This window comes from Mustela nivalis (assembly GCF_964662115.1).
Source record: "Mustela nivalis genome assembly, chromosome: 17".
NCBI lineage: Eukaryota > Metazoa > Chordata > Mammalia > Carnivora > Mustelidae > Mustela > Mustela nivalis.
The window spans coordinates 56278279-56295040 of NC_139036.1; the positions used below are offsets into that span (position 1 = coordinate 56278279).

Sequence of the window (16762 nt, forward strand, 5' to 3'; positions counted from 1 at the left end):
CCGCATCGGGCTCTCTGCTCAGCAGGGAGCCTGCTTCCCTTCCTCTCTCTGCCTGCCTCTCCGCCTACTTGTGATCTCTGTCTGTCAAATGAATAAATAAAATCTTAAAAAAAAATCAACCCATGAGACAGCAGCTCAGCATCTACCAGAATTAGGCAGAATTAGGTGCCCGACTGTGTGTGTGAGCCCAAGGGAGGAGCTCCGTGCAGAGGACACTGGTCCCCGAGCAGAGCTTAGAAGGCAATGGAAGTAAGAGAGGGGGAGAGTGAAACTCTGTGCGCAGGTGTGGCTGGGGCTAAGCGTGGGGGACGACACGCACCAGTTGGCTCTGGCCCCAGGAAGGAGAGGACAGGGACAAAAGGACCAAGACGGATTCCGCAGGAGGACAGTCCTGAACTCTCCCCGGCCTTTTGTCTACGTGGTTCCTCCTATCTGAGGTATCCCTTTCTCTTTAAAGTTCCCCTGGGCGTCCGCACCCCAGCCCCAGCCAGGCAGGGTCAGGAGCCCATGCTCTGTGCTCCACTTCCCCTGTGGGACCGTAAGAAATAACATTTCTGTGGTTTTAAGCCACCAAGTTCTGCAGTCACAAGACGCTGGTACAGAGAGTGAGGAAGGAGACAGAGGTTGTTGGGAGCTTGAGCCGGAGCGGCTGGAGGTGAGTGGTGTGCTGCCTGCGCGGGGTTGCAGGAGAGAGGCAGCTGGATGGAACTGTGGACGAATCCAGAGGGCCACCAGGACCCTGTAGAGCCACACCCAAGCCTTGCTGCGGGGCCTTAGCAACGTGGGCTGCCTTGTGTCCATCAACACTGGCAAGGTTGCCCTGGGGCCTTTGGACTGAACTCGGAGAAGAGTTCAGTTAAACGCAGAGAAGAGGCCCGAGCCACCCCATTTGCACCTTCGCACGTCTGTCTCAGACTTCGTTCCCGGTGACCAATTTGAAGATTTCATTAGAAACCAAAGAATTGCTCTTTATTCCTTTTTCTCCTTCTGGAACGCGTTTGGCTGCCGCAGGTTCTGTCCCTGCCTCCTGGAATGATTTGGGCTCCGAGAGTCCTTGAACAGAGGCTGAGTCTGAACTGATCAATGGCATTTGGGGGTTGAACCATTGCTCAGGAGTCGGCTAATTTATAATGTCCTACGGGCTAGACGAGAAGACCCGAGAGGATAGGCTGCCTCTTGGCTTTTTATCTCCTCTTTTTGAAGAAGGAAAGGGAAAACAGGAGGTGCCACGCTTGGCTGTTCAGCATTCAGAGATGATCTCCGTCCCCGCTAGACCCTGGGCACATGGGGGCCGCTTCTCCTCCCGTGCCCCCGTTCTTCCCAGAGACCTGGCAGCAGCCGCTCCATGGCGTCCTTTCCGGCTCTGGATGCCGGCCCCTGCGGGCGCCGAGTCTGGCTCTAACTAATTTGCAGAGGACACCTGTTCCTTAATTAGCCCCAGCCTGTGCCGTGTGTCTTGGTCCGGGCTCCCTCCGATGCGTGAGCTCGTGGCAGGCCAGGGCTGCCGTTGGGGGTCTGTGCATGGTTGCTCCGACCACCCGGGCCCTGTGCTTCCCACTCACAGAGTGGTGGGGTCCATCTGTGTCCTGGGCCTTAAAACCACATCCCGGCCGCCGGCCCGCCACAGGTGTCTCTGCTGTTGACCAAATCTTCCAGAACAACCCTCTACCGCCAGGCCCCACTGCCGGCCCTAGACCCAGACGTGGGAGGTCCAGGCCAGTGCAGACCCTCATTCAGAGCCCCCCTGCACTCCTGCTCCCCACGACTCCAATGGCGTCTCACGTACACTTCTTGCTCCACTCTTCAGGTACGCCTGTATGCTTAGTGTCTTTAAAAAGAGGGAAGCTCTTGGGGGACGGGGATCCCACCCTGCAGGGTTTTATAAAATGCATCCTTTTATGGAAAACGATCTTGGTGAACAGCTGCCGGTGGGGAGGGGATGAAGACGGATCTAGCATCTGGAAGAGGACCCGGGCTGGAGCAGGATTCCCTGCCTGCCTTTGGGGCTGGTTCTGCTGCATACCTTCCCCACCTGCCAGCCGCCTCCCCTGCTTCCCCTGCCTTGGTTTTACATAGTAGAACCTTCTGAAAACGAGTCTCTAGGCTTCAGAGATGAGCTCTGACCTCCCACATAAGCTGCCCGTAAGAAAATGTCCAGCGCGAGCGGTGGGCACCGTGGGTCGGAGGGGAGGCCCCCACGCCTGCCAGGGGACACAGCAGGAGTCTGGTTTTGAGCAGCCCGGCGTTGTTTGGAAACATCTGTGGCAAGTGGCTTTGTATGTGTTCTTCCTTGAGGCCTCTCCCTCTTCTGCCCTTCAAGAAAGAAATCCTGTTGAAGTTTCCCTGAAGTGGTTATTCTCCTAAAGGACGAACTGATGGTGCCGCTTGCCAGCTTGCTGTGCGGCTGCAGGCCCTGCCTGAGTCCCGCCTGCAAGGGCACCAGGCCACCGCCTCCCCCGCCCCCACCCCGCTCCTGCTCCCACCCCCCCAGGCACCCCTAGCCTAATGGCGCTTCCCCTCCTCCTGGCGGAAGCAGAGCTGGCTCCAGGCCCCCAGCAGAAAGCCCTTTCCAGAAGTCTCCCAGCCCCGGAGCCTGCCTGGAGGCCCTGTCCCCCAGCTAATTAGAGCTTTCTCCTTAAGCAGTACTTTCGTCTCTGGTGTCATCCTCACAGTGATAATGGACTTGGATAAGAGGTCACAGCTTCTCCCACTTCCCGCTTTCCTTGCGGATGATGGTGGGGGAGGGACGGGCACAGCCCCCCTTCCGCCAGCGCCCGCCTGCCTGTCACCCTGTCACGGGGCAGCCAGGGAGTGGGGGGACTGGCCGCCAGGCGGAGCAGCTGCGATGTCTCCCCCCCAGCTCACGGGGCCAGAGCCCGGCTGCTCGCCACATTCGGGTCTCCGCCACCCGCTGCACCTCTGGCGAGTGTCATTAACATTAACGTGATAAAACGGGCGCCATGTAAATGTTAATAAGGTCTGTTGCGTCTGCTGCTTCCGAGTGGCAGATTGGAAATGGTACCATCATCGTAGCGCCAACCAGCAGCTTTTAATTCCTCTGCTCCCTGAGCAGCCAATTTGGCATGGAAATCCTAACCTTGCCTCAGCCCCCAGCCCGGCTCTGCTGTGCCAGGCTTACCCCCACTCTCCTTTGCAGAGAGGGTTCAAATTTCCCACCGACTGGTTTTCTAAGATAGGGTATGAATTCTTTTTTTTTCTGAGTAACCGCTTGGTTTTCCCTGTTCTCCACGGAGGAAGAGCACTGAGCCCCAAACTCAAGCCTCACTTTTCATGGCTGCGGTTCCTTCTCTTCTTGGTCCAGGAAAGTCCTCTGAGAGATTTGCCCTGGAAGCCATTGGCTCTGGCTCTGGCTTTCCAGGCTTTCCCTTCTCTTGAAGTCACAGACATTGCTGACGGATGACATCCTGATCGATCCTTCCTCTGAACCTTCAGCACAGCGTTCCTTCCCGTGTGCTGCGCTGCGGGGGCCCCTGGGGCCCCTCCTCCCTGTGTGCGGTCTGCCCAGTAGACCTGGGGGTCCAGGGTGTGCCTGGCTTCCTCTCAGATCCCCGTCTTGCTGCTGTCCCACACCTCCTTGGGGCTTGTTCCCAGCTCCGTGCAGGGCCCAGGAACCCTCAGCATTTGCTAAAGAGGAATATCAGGCAATGTCCCTGGGGTGTCCCTGGGGGTCGTGCCCAGAAAGTTGTCTCAGGACAGGAGGCATAAGGAACAGCCAGAAAGCACGGCTCTGGGTTTCTGTTGCACCCCAGGGAATACCCTCGTGATGCTGTCGGCCCCTGGGGAGCCTCTGCTGACCCGGGTGCACACCGTGGTTAGGACCGGCTGCCAGGCAGGGGCCATGTGGACAGCGTGTCCGCGCGTCTCCGCGCACTCCCGGCCCCTGCCCCCCCTCACATGTGTTTCTGTCCCCCAGGCTGTCTTCACTCTCCTCCTTGGACCCTTCACCTTCTTCGACGTCCAGAAGACCAAGTACCTGCAGATCCTGACCTCCCTGATGAGATGGGTTGGTGAGTGAGAGACCTTTCGAGTCTTCCTTTCTCCTCTCGTTCCTTCCTTACCCTTTCCAAGACGGCCGTGTGTGCTCACAGCGCAGCTGGAAGGTGGTGGGCTTCCGTGGACTCCTGAGAGCCAGGAAGGGGCGGGGGTAACACAGTCCCAACAAGGATCACGTGTGGTGGACGGAGCCCGAGCTAGGCCCAGACTTCTTCACACGCGCATGCAGCGTCCCGGCTGCCCCCAGGCTGGGCCAGGACTCCTGAAGTCCCCGGGTCGGCTCTGCCCACTTCAGGGCACGAGAATGGCACCGCTGTGCCTTCTTGTGGGTGCACCGTGTGGCACAGCCCTAAGTCCCAGCAGGCTGTGGCAGCCGCGTCTGCGTTGCCGGCCAGCAGGGTGTGAAAAGACACCCCTTCCACGATACCCTTGACTGACCGATGCCCTCCTGAGCAAGAACATCGTCCTTGGGTGGTTTGGGGGTCTCTCCCCCTAAGGCAGGTTTGTGGGAGGGAGCTCATGCATTCCGCCGCACCGACCCGGAGGGCCCCGGCTACTGAGCGCCGTAGACCCGGGACAGGAGGGGGTAGGGGCCGTGTGGCCTGGCACTGGCTCTGGGATCATTTGCATTCCTCTTTTGGTCTAAAGGCAAAGAATACCGTTGCCGTTGTGGCTGAGAGGTCTGGCAGAGGGCGTCTGCCTCCAGCACCTCCCCTGCCCGGCACCTGCACCGACATTCCCCGGGAGCCTGAGGGCGGGACTCCTCCCTCCCGAGCTTCCTCTCGAGCTCCCGTTGCAACTGCCCCAGCACCCCTCATCAGGACTCAGGGCACACAGCCCTCAGCACGGGCCCTCAGAACAGCTTCTGGTAAAAGTGATTTCCGGCTGTTCTCACATCCTGCAGAGGATTCCAGAATCCCAGTGTAAGGAGCCAGTGCGTCACAGGGTCCTGGCATCTTCAATCGGGAGGGACCATGACCGTCATCCAGGCCCGCCCCCGCCCCCGCCCCCGCCCCCGCCCCCGCGAGGGCAGGCTCCACAAACATTCACACGGGGTGGCCTCTGGGCCAGGAGCTCCCGACGGGTCCCCTGCCCCACTCGGAAGGGTTGCTTGTCAGCACTGGGAAGTCCTGCCTTGTCTTGAGCCCAACTCGGCCGCCTGTAACCTCCTTCCGCCTCGGTCCTTCCTTGCACGGAATTGAGAGCAGGACTGAGTCATCTGCTGCGTTAGCTTCGAGGCCTCTGTAACCCGGGACACCTGTCCTTCGTCACCCAGCCCAGCCAAGAGAGCAGGAGGACACTTGTCCAATAGGGAGTGGGATTCCCGGTCTGCCCCCCTCAGCCGGTTCAGTCCTATATGTACCTTCACGATGCTGTTTGCAAATTTTATTCACACATTTGAAAGCCGCGGGTTTAAGTAACGTGACCACCTGGGAAAGAATGAGAACTCCTGACTTAGAACACGAGGATCAGGCTGGCTCCAAGGATAAGGTACTGGAATAGAGCCCCCCACCCTGGGTCCCAGCAGGGCTCACTTCCCAGCGTTGGGATCAGCGGGGATCACAGTCCCGGCTCCGCCTGCCCACCCTTCTCCTCGGGAAGTAGATGAAAGCCCTAGAGACCTGCAGAAGGAAGAGTTTTCTCAGCGAAGCCTCCTCTTGTCTGCCTGGCCCACCTCCGTTGTCACCGCTCCTCTGCTCCCAGAGTCCCCAAGGTCCTGCCCCTCCCCCCCCACGGGACTGGCTGTCCTGACCCTCCGCATTAGGAGTCCTCACCTCCCCCCGGGGAGGGCAAGGACAGGGTGGGGAGAGGTGGGGAGACTCCTGTGCTTTAGAGAGCTGCCCGGATCGTGACGTGTCCTGATGCTCCACGACAGCGACACCCTTGTTTATTGAGCAGGACAAAGGCCTTTGTGTGTCTAGTGAGTGATGAGCCGGTTGTTGAGAGGGAGGGGAGGAGGCTGGTGGTAAAGGAAGAGTGACTGTCCCAGGGTGGGGTGGGAGACCCCGCCAGACTCAGCTCCCCCGCAGAGAAGGCCTGCGCTTACACTGCCAGCAGGGCCCTGGGGGGGGCCTCCAGAGCCTCTCAGAGCAGCCCCTGTGCCCTTTCCACGTTGCTCTTGGAGCCCTGTCCTCCTCAGAGTAAAACCGTCCTGCCCCCTTGTGACCCCATCGTGCCTCCCCTTCTCCCAGCCAGAGCCCCTCCCGCTGGCCAGCAAGGCTGGTTACCCCCAGGGGCTGCAGCAGGGATCCCCCAAGGGGTCCCTTCCTCAGGCTCCCGAGCCCTGCGAGGTGACAGTGGCCTTGCAAGAGGCGCTTGACAGCAGGGAGGGCCTGAGGGACACAGCAGCACGTGAAGGTCACCCACACTTGTGTTTCTGCATGGTGACATTGTTGTCACTGCAAGTCATCTGCCTCTTTTCTCCCTTCGATCTGACAATCAGATGGCGCCGGCTTCTCTGCAGAGCTGGTCTCCAGAGCGTTCTGGGTGACCGGCAGGCGGTCATTCTTCTCCTGGAGAGGCTCGGGCCCCTGTGCCGGGAAAGCTAAGCTCTGAAGCAGAAGAAAAATTGTCCAGTTAAGTAAACTCCAGACTGTACCCAAGGCTAGACTACAGTTTCAGGCTGGGGCACGGGAGCCGAGCCGCCTGGGCCCTTTCCTCCCTGGTGGTGAGAGCGGTTCCCCTCGTCATGGCCCGGGGGCCACTGCAGGCAGGGAGCCGAGAAAGGGGGCAGTGGGGAGGGACGAGTCCCAGGAAGCTGCCAGATACCAGCGAACAGGCAGCCCTGTTGCAGGAAGGACTGGAGTCCGCCCCGGGGGACATCTGTGAGGGGGGCGTCTCTCCTCTGGCCCAAGCTCACCCAAGTGGTTTTTTCTAGAACCCTCCAAAAAGCCCTGTTTGTCCTCTTTGGTCTGCGCCAAGTCCTCCGTTCTCAACGAACTCCCTTTCCTTTTGCTTCTGAGAAGCAGCTGTGTGGCCGTGCCCCCCCCACCCTGCCTCCTTTCCCGCACTCCCGCACTCCCTGCCCCTTCCCTTTCCCCAGATTAGGGCCCAGACTGTCCAAGAGAGCCGAGCGGGAGCACAGGGTGGCAATAAGCCGACTCGGGTTCTAAGAAGACAAAAGGGAAGAATGAGCACCAAAGGGACCGGAAAATCATAAATAAACGTGCTGAGCCGGAAACTTTCTTGCGCTTAATTAGGAATTTGTTCTGCCATCTGTTGAAATGAGGCTGGGGAAGACTGCGGAAGCCCCGCCCGAGCAGGGCCCCCGGAGCCCAGGACGAGGCCACCCGACAGCTTGAGGCCAGTTCCCTCCCGCCGCCGGAGCGGGCCTTTGCACGTGGCCACTTGTCCAGGAAAGTGTCGGCACCTGAATGACAAGTGACAGTGTTGATTCATCTCTTTTGCTCTCCAAATAAGTTCTGGGCAGCCCAGGCAGATCGGTGTGGGAGACCCAGATCCCAGGTGCCCGGATGGGCTCCGTGTCGTCCGGCGGGTGAGACTGTTGTGTAGTGTTAGCAGGCTTCCTGACCAGCCCCGCTTGCTGTCCCGTCGCTCAGCCCCCGGCTGCTGGGCTCCTGAGCCCAGGGCTTCGCTCCTGCTGCCTCCGCTTATGTTCCCATCCACGTGGGTCCCAGGGCGCACAGCCAGCCCTCGGCCAGGTTCCTTGTACAGCAGCGGCCAGGGCAGGTCCCCCCGGGAGCGGCTGGGAAGATAAAATGGGATCCGGAATCAGGGAGGGAGGGCTGTCGGCGCTGCTCCTGGCGCAGGGTCCGCGTTCGGTAGCAGCGGCTGTGTGCAGCCCTGCCACCGTCCTCTGTGTTGGCCAGTTCATCCTGGGGCTGGCCTTAGTGGGAGCCTCCCTCAGGGCTGGCCGTGAGATTGGGGACGTGGCCCGGGCCGCCTGCGGAAGGAGCTATGGCTCTGGCCACGAGACCCGGAAGCCTCTCAGGTTGGCTCTGTCAGCCTTTCCTCTGCCCCACTCCGGCGCTTGTCCCCCATGCACGCCTGCACCGCCACCCCCCCCAGCCTCCACCCTCACCACCTTCAAGGAAGCTTGAGCCTGAGAGAAGTGAGAAGCAGGCGCATCTCACGGAACGGCCCGGGGCTTTCTCTTTCGGCCCTGGTGCTCGCTCTGTCGCTCTGTCGGTGGTCAGTAGACCGGGGACACTTAGGAGAGACACACAGCCAGAAGTGCTGACCCGCAGGCCCAGGAGCTGGGGCCGCGGAGCCTGAGCTCTAAGCCCCAAAGCAAAGGACGGTAGACCGTCCCCAGCCACGATGCCTGGCGGGAGCTCTCCGGCAGGAAGGGGCTGAGACGGCTCCGTTACTTCACCCCGTACCAGCTTCCGCCACAGACGCCTCCCAGTTGGGGACACACACAGCTGGCTCAGCTCGGGTGCCCCACTTGGTGTTATTAAAAACCTGATTCTTTCTAATAAAGACTGCTCTGGAGCACGGCAGCCCTCCTCGGTCTGGGCTGACGAGGACCCACAGGGCTCCTTTCTCTGATTGTGTATTCAGAGCAGCGTGGTGTCCGTCATGGCCGTCTCTGTGCTCCCCTCAAAGTGGGTCAGACGCCAGCCTCTCCGCGCGTCCGTGGGCAGACTCGAACCTCATGAAGCTCCGCGGCCCAGCTTCCCCTTCCTCCCCCAGCGAGTGCCCCAGATTTGTCTTCCAGACCGAGCCAGCAGGGGGAGGTGGGACTCCGCAGCGGTGGCCCGAGAAGCAGAAGGTCCCCAGGAGGAGACCGTCACCTAGGAACATAAGGGCTCTGCTTTTACCTGTCCCCAAAATTCTCTGCGGCCGCTTGGCTGACTCTGCTGCAGATCCCTGACTGATTCGGCAGAGCGTCTCGTGGTGGGACCCTCCACTCTATCACCAGCAGGAGCCAGGGGTCGTCTCTGTCTGGGCCGTCCGTTCCCCACGTCCTGTTGACCCAACATGCCGGCGTGGTGTAGGAACCCCCCACAACCACTCGCCGCTGTCCCCTCAACCAGTGCTCCTCAAACGGCTGTGAAGGGGGTCCTTTGCCCGCCCCCAGCAGCCAGCCAGCAACAGCCTTCAGCATCACCCTGCCCAGCCCCCCGCTAGACCCCGGCTAGCCGTGAAGCATGCGGCTTCTCGTTCCTTAGCCCGTGGAGGGAATCCAAGAAAAGCTTTTCATAGATGTCTCATTGTGGTCTTGATTCTTGTTTTCTGAAAGTTCTCTCTGCAGACACACTTTAGAGGAGAGGATGCTGGAGTTTCCTGGTCTCGGGCAGAGTGGGCACCCGGTTACGGTCTGCCGCAGAGCCAGCCCGTGCTGCCACATTGTCCCTTTCGTTCATGGAACTGACCCAAGAGCCCTGCGGGGCCCCAAGGCAAGGCCACTACATGGCCACCCCACTTCTGTGAGCAGCCTTTGTTGTCAACAGCTCTGCATTTGGCCGAGATGTGTGCTGGCCAGCCCATCAGATGGTCCCCAGAGGCTGGGAGGTCGTGGGCCAGCCGCCTGGACACTGGCAAGGGGAGGGAGGTGAGCCCCAGCTTGTGCTTAGGGGGGCGAGGCCTCTGACCAGTGGTAGGGGCTGTAGATGTGTCTCTGCGCAGAGCTGGGCTTCACACAGGCCAAGGTGAGCCTCACCCACGTGTCAGAAGCAGCCCCGGGTGTCTCAGAGCTAATGGGGCCCGCAGCTGCCCAGGAGCTCCCGGACTTATGTGCAGCCTAGGGGCCCCTGAGCACCCTCGAGCACTGCTTCTGCTTGTTTTCCCCATGCTTTCTCCACCCGGGTTTGTCTGTGCAGCCAGCTTCTGCGGGACGGATACCTCTGTCCGCTCAGGCTGCCAGGACCGAATGCTACAGGCTGGGTGGCTTAAACAGTAGAGATTTCCTTGCTCTGTTCTGGGGGCTGGAAACCCAGGATCAAGGTGCTGGCGGGGTTGGTTTCTGGTGCGGCCTCTCTTCCTGGCTGCTCTTCTCCCGGAGGCTTTTCTCCGTGCGCAGGGAGACTGCTCTGGCACCTCGGGCTCCTCCTGTAAGCACCCGGGTCCCATCAGATTAGAGCCCTTATGAGCTCGTTTAAGGCCCCATCTCCAAGCGGTCTCGTTGCAGGTCAGGGCTTCCGCCCAGGAATTAGAGGCAGAGATAATGAAGTCCCCAACAAGAGGAGAGACTGGGCGGCCTTCAGGAAAGGTGACAGAGCTAAAGTTTTATGTTTGCAATCTGGGAAGGAGATTATCGGGCTCCTGGCCAGAGGGCCCATGGCTTCGCTGTTGCCACCATTACCAGCTGAGCTTGGTCTGACAGCGGAAGAATGAAAAATGGAGACACTTGCCCTGCTCGCAGGGTGTGGGAAGGGGAGGAATGGAAAAGCCAGAACTCTTGATTTCCTGCTTGAGACTTGATAGCTTTAGAGACTCAAATACCTGCTCCAATACCACGGCGCCCTCCTCCCAGCACACTCGGAAAAAGGAACTCCGCTCTGAGTTCTCTGAGATAATTATTTTTCAGTCATCTCTGCACCCAGCGTGGGGCTCAAACTCACAACCCCGAGATCGAGAGTCCCGTGCTCCACCGACTGAGCCGGCCGGGCGCCCCTTTTGAAATCGACAACAGAGCCACAGAGTGGAACCTCACTCCATAAGTTAATTATCCAGACGCCCTTCTCTTCGTCCATGATGATGACAATACAGTGACCATGAAGACGACAGAGTTGGAGTCCTCCCGTCACACAGAGGGTGACTCAGTGTGGGAACACAGCTCGATGGGCTTTGAATTCCCTCCATTCAATGGAGACACAGGTGACTTTTCATGCATTACTACAAGCAAGGCCAGGCATCCCAGAGCGTCTTACAGCCTGAGATAAAATCTGACCCAGGCCCAAGATGCGTGTGCGAACAGGCACATCTGTGAGGGAACTTCTCATCTTTCCCCAAGGGGACTCCTCCCAGCTTGATAGGCCAGGAGGTCCTGTCTTCTGGGGCTGTCAAAGGAGCCCCCATCCCAACTCTCAGCCTGTGCTCCATTGGGAGGGTGACGGCCAGAGGACGGACCGGTGCAAGCCCCCAAAATCCAAACGTAATTCCTTTTCAGTCTCAGTCCTGTTCAGAAAGAGCACACACCCAGGGTCCCCCCACATGACAGAGTGGTGGGGACACGTGGTCATTGTTTGGCCTTCCGCGAAGCAAGAGGGAGCTTCTTGGTTCACGGAACAGCCGTGAGCAGCCCAGGTCTGATGCCTGGGCTAGAGACACCCAGAATAGAGGGTGTTCCTGGAAGGGGAATGACTGCCCCTGACCCAGCCGAGGCAGGTGGGGTCCCTAGGATGATCCCAGGCTCCTTTTGCTCCTCGTAGCAAAAGGAGAATCAGGTGAGAACTGTGGGTTGGCAGGTGCCTGCCTGCCCAGGACCAGGATTGTTGGCGGGGAGATAAGGTTTCTCGGACAGCAGTGCGCTCCATGTTCTGAGGGGTGGCTTGGGCCAGGCTCTACCCAGGTGCCTTCATGAGATGCACCGTGACCAGCTCCATTCTTAAAGGTGGCAAAACGCAGGCAGTGATAAGTGACAGGACCACCCAAGATGACAGAGTTCGGTGGCAGGGCCTGGTTGAATCCCACGTGATCTGAGAAGCTGAGCTTGTTTACAGGAAGAGCAGCGGCCTCCTGGCTTCCCCGCGGGGGGTTCCAAGGCCTTAGGGCTTCCCACGGGGGGGCCCCCACTCACACCCCGGCCCCGTGGGTCCCGGGGACCTGCGAAGTGGCTCTCATCCACAGTCGGTCCTGTTACTCAAGGAACAAATGCCCAGGCACCTGCTTAAGGGCTTTGGAACTGCTTGGTCTTCAGCTGACCTCCGCTCAGCCGGGTGTCACCCCGTCGCTCCCCCCAGCCCTCCTGAATCCCGGGAGTCCCAGGCCAGCCTGGGACCAGCCTGAGGAGAGACGCATCTGTGCCCCAGCCTCCTCCGAGGGCAGCACTGTGGTAGAGGAGGAAGCCAGTGCCAGACCCTCCCCGGATCCAGCTCTGAAGGCGGGCACACCACGGCCATTCATTATCATTAGCCCTGGCATGTTGGTTCTCTGCTCGGAGAAGAGAGTGCCATCCTCGTGACAGCCGCCTTGACGGATGGCCTCCGCCTCCCCTGTGTCCGAGCTAAAGCCGCTTACGGAGCTCAGAGAACAGCGAGGCGTCTGGAGCAGCACAGGCTGGGGCCCGCCCCAGTCTTGGGACGAGCGGGGCCAGGTTCAGAGGTCAGAGACTGGAGGGGCAGCTCTCCAGGAGGCAGCCCTGCCCGGGTGAGGCGGGAGACAGCCGCTGATTGCCGGAAGGCCTGGTGCCCGCAACACCACCGGGGACATCCTGGGGACGGTGGGGGAAGGGCAGGGGGTTCCTGGGAGAGCTCTGCCCTGCCCCCATCCAGGCAAGGAAGGCCCCGCCCCAGGCTCCCCAAGGCCAGGGTGCCTGGGCAGGTGGTCCCCCTCGTGCCGGCACCATGCAGACCCTGGAATTCTGTAAGGAAAGTGGAGCCCTGCCCCGGCCTCACCCACACGCCGAGAGCAGTGGGGAGAGCCTCACCGGGGCCCAGAGACCAGGGCAGGGTCTGCCACCTCTTCCTCCGCTGCCACAGACCCTGCAAGGAGCCCCTCTCTGTCCACCCTTCCAGCGCAGGCTGGCCCTTCCTCACCTCCCCAGGGATGGGTTTGGGCACACAGAGGATAGAGCTGAAAGCAGAACCCCGAGCCCCTCCCTCAGACCCCTGCTCGTCCCTGCCCCCCCCGCCCCCCGCTCTGTCGCAAGCAAGAGCAGGTCACCTCCTCCTGGGAGGCCCTGGCCCATCTGTGACTTCCCACAGCCAGCCAGACCGCAGAAGGGGACTCAGGAGGGGAGGAACCAGCTCGTGTGGTACAAGCGCTACTGCTTGTCTCTCACTGCCCCCCCCCCCCGGTAAACTAGGACCACCCTTACCCCTGGGCAGGAGGTCAGAGGGTGTGGGTTCACCAGACAGCCTCGAGGCCCCGCAGCTCCCGGCCGGGCTGCTTATCCAGCTCTTGCTGGGGAGAGCGAGGATCAGGAGGCCGCCTCTGGAAAGCAGGGTTTCTCTTCTGATGGCTTTGAGAGCTAGATGGTGCCTGGGTAAAGGAGAGGACACCTGGTACGTGGTGCCACCTTGACCGCCACACTGATAGTCGCCGACATCCCCGTGATAGGACGCTGACATTGCCATAGGGGATGTTCTTGTTGTAAAATTTACTTTGAACCTGGCCTCCTCCAAAAGAGAAGGGCAGCGTCTTCCCTAAGCCAACTGTCCCGGGCCCCCGAGGACTGGATGTGGGGGAGCAGGGGGCAGGCTGCGCCCCAAGGCCAGTGGCTGTGATGAGGCCAGTGGCTGGCACTCAGCAGCTGCCAGAGTAAGTGTGTGAAGGTCCCACACCTCTCCAGGCCATATCGCTGGGGTGGGAGCCTGGAAACGGGGAAGCTCCTGGGGGGGCGCCTCCTGCGGCCAGTACCTCATCCTGGGGCCCGGTCTCTGCTGCAACCCCTGGCTGGTCTTCTTCCCATGAGCTTCGATAGGACTTGGACTCCTCCCACAATGGGGATCTCATCACCTACCCTGCAGCTAATGCGGCTGTTACCAGTTCTCTCTATTGTTGTAATTTGCCTCTGCAACTTCCATCAGTTGCCCTGGACAGTGGCCTCCCGAGAGACATGGTATCTGCTTAATGCACTGTCCCCAGCTGCCCAGAAGTGTGCGTGGGCCTGGGCACTCAGCACAGCTTTGTTGGGTGGGTGGGTGGTCCCAGCCGGGCCATGAGCTCCACGAAACAAGTGCAGGTTTTTCACATGAGCTGTTACCTCAGCTATTTAAAGAGAAGTCTCTTGTCCTGCCTCATCACCTCACAGCTGTGCCACCCAAGGCCAGCAGCCACTCCTCATGTGACGTGTGTCAGGCCCTCACCTCCTTCCCCACCACAGAATCCTCCCTGGCAACTTGCTGCATCTCCTCACCCCCTGGAGTGGGAGTTCCGGCAAGGATGCAGGGGGATGTGGGCTGTGACCCTGGTCGCCTCCCCGGGGCTCTCTGAGCGTGGCTTGGGAGGGTCAGAGAGACCCCTGCCCCGGGGAACCGCAGGCCCGGTCAGCAAGGCTTCGGGGAGCGCCCACCGCTCCGGGCGGTATCTGTCCACACCTCCCATCCAGCCATGGCCAGGTCAGCGCAAGAGCTTCTGGCAGTGGCCGGCCGAGTGTCGGACACCCGTGGACACTCAGAGCCCCGCTCTCTGTCGCGCTTCCTGACAGTCTGTCGCTCACGCCCATCACCCTCCTTTCTTCTTGATTTATGATCAGGCCCACTGAGTTTGGGGATCAGCTGTCTCCCAGGGACGGGACCATCAGTCTAGGAGATGGCTGGTGAACTCTGGTGGGCACGGGAGGGAGGAGCCAGGGGTGAGGGATGTGGTCGCAGGGGGAGGGGCCGGTGCCTCTAGTCCAGGACCTGGTCCTCCTGCTTCATTCCTGTCCCTTCCCTCTCAGTCCCTCTATCGCAATATGAAGTCGGGAGTATCCCTGGTTTCTTCTGAACATGCCAGCTGGGAGACCAGCCAGAACATTTGCCTTTGCCGCTCCACTCCGGAGAAGAGGCCAGCGCCCACCCTGTGTCCTCGCAGTGATGGGGGCAAGGAGGTGTGGGGGGACCCGAGGGCTCCCCGGCCTCACGCTCCCACTACCCCTTCCCAGGGCTTGCCGGGGCTCCCGTCTCAGAGCCAGTCCTCAGTGCATCCAAGCCCAGGTAGCGTTCCTTGGGCGCCTGCTCTGGGGGCGTGGGGTGCCGTTCCCCTGACTGGAGCCGTAAGCGGCCCCCGGCAGGCACTCAGTCAGGATCCGGGGGACGATGGAGCACCACTGCCTTCCTGTGCTGCCAAGTCACGCGGCTTATGTGAGCTTTCGAGAAAGTGGCACGGCGTGGGTCACATGGGAGTGGGGCTCACGGGAGTGGAGCTCACGGGGTGGGGGTGGCCTGTCCCCCTCTGGGGCCCTCTCTGGGAGCTGCCACTCTTTAATGCTGGAAGCGCCTCCCAACAGCCTCTGGCATCTTCTTTCCTGGATGGGATCCAACATCTAGCCCCTGGGGGTAGGTCCAGTTTTTGGAAATCGACTCTAGTAAGAGAACAAGCGGGAGACTAATCCAGTGATCCCGCTGTGATTGTAAGCCTAAGTAGGGAAGCTGGTGAGACAAGTTTTCTTATCTCCCATAGCCATGCCTTTGTGAGCCACCTGAAAGTTCTAGAAATGTTCCGTATCATCATTGACATAAGGACACGCAGCTCCCAAGCTGGTGACTCCAGAAGCACCTGTCAGTAGCCATACATTGAGGATGGAGGTTGTCCACGCCTCCGTGTGCTTTAAAAACCCCACCTCCTGCCTTGGGGAACCTCCGTAAATTGGTGTATTTGCAGTTGGGAAAGCCAGGGCTGCACAGACAGCCACCTTGAGGTCAGCCAGCCTGTGTGTCCCACCGCTCCCTGGAGGTGCGGCGTGGAGGAGGAAGGTGGGCAGAGGGGCACTACAGCACGCGCGGCGCGAGGCAGCCGTGACTCAGTGACTTGGGGTTGCTGGCTCTGCCTTCTCCCACCACGCCCAGGGCCCTGAGGCCAAGCTACAGGGGACAGCTTTCTCGCCTCTTTCCAAGCTGCGAGTAGCACCAGGTCACAAGGTGACACATGAGACGGTGGTGGCAGAGTGGGGTTTGAATCGCAGAAGTGCCGGCCACTGCCTCCTGAAGAATTCATCCCCAGGTGTCCCCTGCGCCTCCCTGCGCCTCCCCTCCCCTGCTTCAGTCTGCCAGCTGCAGCCACCTGACTGCTCAGCTCGTGTTGTGACCCTTTCTGGTCCCCAGACAGACTCGCTGGCACACGGGGACCCCACCTCCACCCCGGCCCAGTGCACTTCGCGTGGTGTGGTCCTTCTACTCGGATCTCTGCCCTGCACACCCTCCTGCCCTCAGCCCCAGACATGGGACGAGCCAGACTGCCGGGGTCCCGGACTGGGCCGTCACCCCCTCTCCACCCTCCAGAGACGGCTCCCAGGGCTAAGACCCCCACAGGAGCTGGGTCGCTGCTTTCCCCTTGACCCGGCAGGGCGCAAAAGGCGGTGTCTTGAGCAGTGGGGGGGGGGGGGGGGGGCGCCCAGAGTCAGGAGCCACAGGGACCGGAGCAGGCTGAGGAGGAAACAAATCATCTTCTTCATTGGCAATTTGCACAGGCCTCTTCCCTTGCTCCCGCCCCGCTCCTGTCCCCTCTGTCAGACAGTTCCGATTAAAAGTAATAGATGACATTCCTGCTGCTCCCACTCCCAAGTGTCATTGCGGGAAGACCATGGGCTGGCTTTCTGTGAATCCCAGGAGAAAGGCCTCGTTCCTGGGCTCCAGGGAGTGTGATGTGGCCTGAGGGGACAGCAGGGAGACCCCCAGCTTCCCCCACAGGGAGGGGGTCCATGCCTCAGACAGTCTAGCCTCTGTCTGAGAGTGAACCTGAGCTCTGCCCCAGGCTTGCGCCAGGCCAGGGAGTGGTAGAGGCTCCAAGAAAGCCCCTCAGGGGAGCCGAGCAGTCAACCGGGCCAGGACCACACACTCCTCAGGGAAGACGGTGTGCGGACACCCTGCCCGCTGCCCCAGCACAGCCCCTCTCAGGCCCAGATCCCCCGAGAGACACTGGGGAGAGGGAGCACAGTCCGCAGTGGCCCCAGCACGTGGCCATCGGGGTACATGAACTT

The 16762-nt window shown here is 60.7% G+C and overlaps 1 protein-coding gene across 2 annotated transcripts in view; it reads left to right on the forward strand.

Moving 5' to 3' along the window:
• Positions 1 to 16762, forward strand: part of TMEM104 (transmembrane protein 104) — a 53958-nt gene that overhangs the window by 33212 nt on the left and 3984 nt on the right. For both annotated transcript variants that reach the window (XM_082705093.1, XM_082705092.1), the window contains exon 9: positions 3935 to 4028. In XM_082705093.1, the coding sequence (XP_082561219.1) occupies positions 3935 to 4028 (94 nt within the window). The remainder of the gene's footprint in view (positions 1 to 3934; positions 4029 to 16762) is intronic.